The 4651-nt window shown below is 65.4% G+C and overlaps 1 protein-coding gene across 1 annotated transcript; it reads right to left on the bottom strand.

Annotated features, from left to right (window-relative positions):
* Nucleotides 1-226: 226 nt before the first annotated feature.
* On the bottom strand, nucleotides 227-1191 carry Hes3 (hes family bHLH transcription factor 3). Its single transcript, XM_005404098.1, has 3 exons — nucleotides 1111-1191; nucleotides 951-1032; nucleotides 227-597 (listed from the first exon to the last, which is right to left on the bottom strand). The coding sequence occupies exons 1-3, from the start codon at nucleotides 1189-1191 to the stop codon at nucleotides 227-229; spliced, it is 534 nt and encodes a 177-aa protein (XP_005404155.1).
* Nucleotides 1192-4651: the final 3460 nt, after the last annotated feature.

Consider the following 4651-nt stretch of genomic DNA (forward strand, 5'->3'; position numbering starts at 1 on the left):
GGTGGAGCTGGGCTGGAGCCGGGGGGTGGGGTGGGGTGTGGGCCGTGCCTAGGCCCGCGCATCCGCTGGGCGCATTTCACAGGCGCGCAGCCCACCTGGCCGCTCCCGCCCCAGACCTAGAACTGGCGATCCAGGGGTCCCCGCGGTCACCATCGGTGCGTCCAAAGTCGTCTCTGCGTCCCCAGCCAAACCGGGGTCCCCTGGAGTGCGAGGCCCCGCCTGGGACTTACCAGGGGCGCCACACGCGCAGCCCAGGGCCGGGGCTCTCGGCTCGGCGGCGCAGCGCTGGCTGCGGCGCAGGGACGCTGGTGGAGCCAGGGAGACCCCCGGGGAGGAGGAGCCCGGGTGACGGGGAGCGTGAGCGGCCGGAGGCCAGAGCAGGAGCCCAGGCGGCTGGGACGCAAGGGTGGCAGGGAGACTGCGCGCCGGGACCCGGGCTGGCGCTGTCCGTGGTGCTGCTTCCCGCGCTCTCGGGCGCCAGGGCGCAGGGCGGCCCGCCGCCGCCCTCCTCTGCGCGCCTCAGCAGCTGGCTCACGCCCGGCAGACAGCCGCGGAAGCCGGACGGGTATTCGACTCCGCTGGGCACGGGCCAGAGCCCTGGAGGGAGGAAGGGAGGGAGGGGGCAACGGGAGAGGAGAGAAGCCGAGGAGACCGTGGGAGCAGGAGAAAAAGGATGGCGGAAGTGTGGAGAAGAAAGGGGGCGTGAGGCGACCTCCTCACTCCAAAGTAGTCTCTGCGTCCAGGGAAGGTGTCCCCTGGATGCCGGCCGCTTACACCCTCTGCCAGCTGGGCCTCCGCCGCTGCTTCCCTACTCTGCGCGAGCTGGGGACCCACCGAGCTCCCCTCTTCCCCCATCCCTCCCCACCTGGGTTGTTGGTACCCGAAGCTCAAATCCCACCAATGCCCTCCCGCCCCCGCCCCGCCCTCCCGGGCCCCGCGCCCCTTCCCACCTTGCAACGAGCTCTGAAGGCTCTTCATGTACTTCACGCTCAGCTCCAGGACGTCTGCCTTTTCCAGTTTGCGCTTCCGGATCTGAGGGGGGGGGGGCTCTTAGCGGGCAGACTGCGGAGGAGGAGGCCGTGGATTCCCCTGCTCCTCCCCGCGTCCCACCTGGTGCGAGTAGTGTTTCTCCAGCAGCGATTTGAGCTGCTCCAAGGACACGTTGATGCGCGCCCGGCGCTTCTTCTCCATCAGCGGCTTGGAGATCTGCGGGCCCCGCAGCATTTAGGGGTCAGAGCCCGCCCAGCCCTCCTGCTCTCCACCCCTCCAACCAGAAGAGGGATCCCCACTCGTGACCCCAGACCTTGCGGAAGCTGATGGCAGGGCCACTGGGGCTCCCCCGGGAGGTGGGCTCCGTGCCCATATTGTGATATCTGTGCCAGCAGGACACGGCGCTGCCTTTATAGGGGACCTTCGTTTACATGTCAATGAGGCCCAAGGGGGAGGGGACCGAGGGGACACAGGGGGAAGGTCCCCACCTCCCATACTGGGGCTCCTCCTATAGTCCAGGCTACCTCCGGCCTTCAGGACCCCTCCTCCCTTCTCAGGGACCCTCTGTCCCCTCTCTGTCTTTTTCCTCCCTTGCCCTCACCACTTCCTGAGTCACGGCCCCCTCCCAGGCCCACCCCCCATCATACCCTATTGGTCCCAGTCCCTGTAGCTTCAAGATCTCGCCATGGGGTCCACCTGTCAAGTCCTCCCTGTCCCTTACTCGGAGCATCCCGGAGGGAGGTCCAGGCCGCAGGCCCCCCAGTGACCAAGACAGAGCTCCTCCGGCCGATGAAGATGCCGAGGCGGGGGTGGGCTGCTGGTGCTTTGCCGTGGCTTCACGCTCTGGCCGGGCTGGGATGCCGCATTAGTTGCCCTAATGTCGGGACAATGCAGCGATTTTCTGCCTGTGGCTGCTCAAAGCCGGGTGCAGGCAGGGCCCTCTGGGGCGACACAGCAACATGTGTCCCATTAAAGCGTGCAGCCTGCCCGCAGGGCCACAGCCGGCCTCCTCCTTGCTAGGGCCCGCACCCTGGCAGCACGGACATCGTTAGGATCCAATCTAGACTTGAGCCGAATGCCACCCACACCCCAGCCCCCCAGTGGGGAAGGAATGGGATTCTACCCCTGTGGGCCTTCCCTGGGTGCCGCAAATGGACCGTGGGCATGGAGAAGACCAGTGGGGCTCTGGAGAGAGATCCAGCCCGCACTTTACCCCTCCTGGGTCTCTGCACCCTTTCCTCTATTCAGGCTGTGGAGGAGGCCCCTGGGCCTGTACCCCTGCAGGGCCCTCAGGTCCTACGCTGGGACTGGGTAGTGCCCCTCCTGTTCCCCAGAGGTTGGACTGTGGTGGCTGTGATTGACAGGAGGGCTGACCTCCAGGGAACTGTCCAAATCTCCATGCCTCCTCTTTAGCGGGCCTGGTGGTCCTAATTTGGGGGTTTGTAACATGGGGTTCTGGACAGTGTGCCTCTGTGGCTGTTTGTGAGGCTGACATCGAAGCTGCACATGCTCATCAGTTGAGCTCTGTGGCTGAGGGGTGAACACGTTGGCCCTACAGGGTCCTGTGGGGGAGGGAAGCTGCTGGGTCTCCACTGGGCCCCCAGCTCCCTCCGCCAGAGAAGCCTCTTGCCCCTGAGCTGCCCGGCCCGCATTGATGTGCCCTGGTGGGGCGCACATTCCCAGGCACCGGGCAGCATGGAGAATCGCGCCCCGCCCTCTCCCTTTCAGGCGGGTGCCACGGCGACAGCAGCTCGAGGACACTGTCCTGCCCCCTCCCGGGGCCCACGGGCCAGATCCGGGCCGCTCTGGGCCGGGGAGGGCGGCAAGGCCGGGGCCCAGCGGTGGGTGCTGGCACGCGCCGGACGGCTTTGAAGCGCCAGGACCCGCGGGGCCGGTGGCCTCTGTGCGCCTCGCTCCGCTCTCGGGCGCTGGTGGCGCGGCACAAAGGCGCGGCGGGGCGGCGGGGCACAAAGGGGGCAGCCGAGTGTTTAGGGCATTGTGCCGGCCCCACAAAGTGCCGCCCGCGCCCGCCCCCTCCGGGACAAACTCCCGGCGCCCCGCCGCGCTCAGGCCTCCAGCTGCTGCACATCTGCCCGGAGGCAGGGCGCGCGCCTCGCCCCGCCGGGTGCCCCCTCCGCCTGGTCCTCCAGCCGCGGGAGCGGCGGGGCAATTTGTCTTCTAATTACCGTCCTCCCCGCGTAGACCGCCGCCCGCGCCTTTCAACCCGGCGCATTAGCAAACCAATGAATGGCCGTGCGCGCAGCTCTCCGGCCCGCGGTGGGGCACCGCGCCGCCCCTCTCCAGTTAGTCCCGCCATAAAGCGCCCGGCTGTCTCTGTCCGCACCATGCCACTCGCTGCGCTGGGCCAGCACGCCTCCCGAGGCCACCACCCCTCCCGAGGCCGTGACCAGCAACCCCGGCAGTATGGGTGGAGCCGCTCACGTGGGGGCCCTGTGTTTCTTAGGCAGTGGAAAATTGACCGCAAAATGCGCTAATTCGCAATGTTCTGCTTTGGCGGTGGGAGGCGGGAGTCACAGCGTCACGCTCCGCCAGGGTCTGCTTAGAGGGTCCCCGCCTCCACTCGGCACGGCCTGCTGCGCCCGCTCCCCTGCGGCGCGGCACCAGGCCAAGGTCTCCCCACCTGCACCAACGCCCCCTGCTCTCCGGACTTACCACCACCACCACCAGAAATAGCCGGCTCCTCACGCCCAGGGGCTGAGGGTGGCCCAGGATCGAGGCTAGAAGGGACTGTGGTGTCCTCGATGTTTCAAAACTCTGAGACCCCTTGCTTCCACCCCTCCACGGAGTTCCAGTTCGAGCTCCTTTGTCCAGGCAGCAGCTCCCCTTCTGAGTTAAAGCCAAATCTTTGCATCCCACAAAGTCAATGGAAAAGACAGAAGTCTATGCACCTCCTTTCCAGAGACTCAGGCTGAGTTCTCGGATTCCCCTCCCCACGCATCCCCCCATCCTGGGCATCCTACCCGCAGGCCGGGCTCCAAGGGGGCAGAGCCCGGAGACTCGCTTTGCTCCTGGGGCGGGTGAGGCAGTGGATCACCCTGTCCTGACAGCAAACAGGACAAGGTGCACTCGGCGGCTGGGAAGGTCGTGGACCGACTTAGCAACCAGGCTTACGCAAATTGGGATGTAGGCCACCACCTCCCTTTCCATGTTTAGCACCGGGGTCCCCAAGGTGCCCAGAAAGGAGCACAGGTCCAGGAGGAGCGCTGGGGAAGCCCAGGCCCCCACCCCTGCTCATTCAAGGAAAAATTTCCTTCTATAATCCTGAGGGTTTACAAGCTCCCTCCTTTAAGGCTGGAGGATTTAAGCAAAATGTAGTGTGGGACTCCATGTCCATCTCTATTTGGCTTTCTTGACTTTGGCAAAAGAAAAAACATTGCATGGGGTCTGGACATGAAATGGGGATGGGGTTTGCAGACCTTAGGATGAGAGCTCACCAGATGTGCTACCCGCCCCAGTCCAGGTAACCGCCCCAGGCAACCTCTGGCCCTGAGTGGGAGCCCCTTTCTTCCTGCACTTGTGGGCATTTAAACCAATGCTAAGTGTCGGGTGTGGTGGGACATTTCTGTAATCCCAGCACTCTGGAGGCTGAAGCAGGAGGATCACTAGCAGCTGGAGGCCAGCCTGGTCTACATGAGTTCTA

This window comes from Chinchilla lanigera, unplaced genomic scaffold, assembly GCF_000276665.1.
Source record: "Chinchilla lanigera isolate Chin_1 unplaced genomic scaffold, ChiLan1.0 scaffold00085, whole genome shotgun sequence".
NCBI classification, from domain to species: Eukaryota; Metazoa; Chordata; class Mammalia; order Rodentia; family Chinchillidae; genus Chinchilla; species Chinchilla lanigera.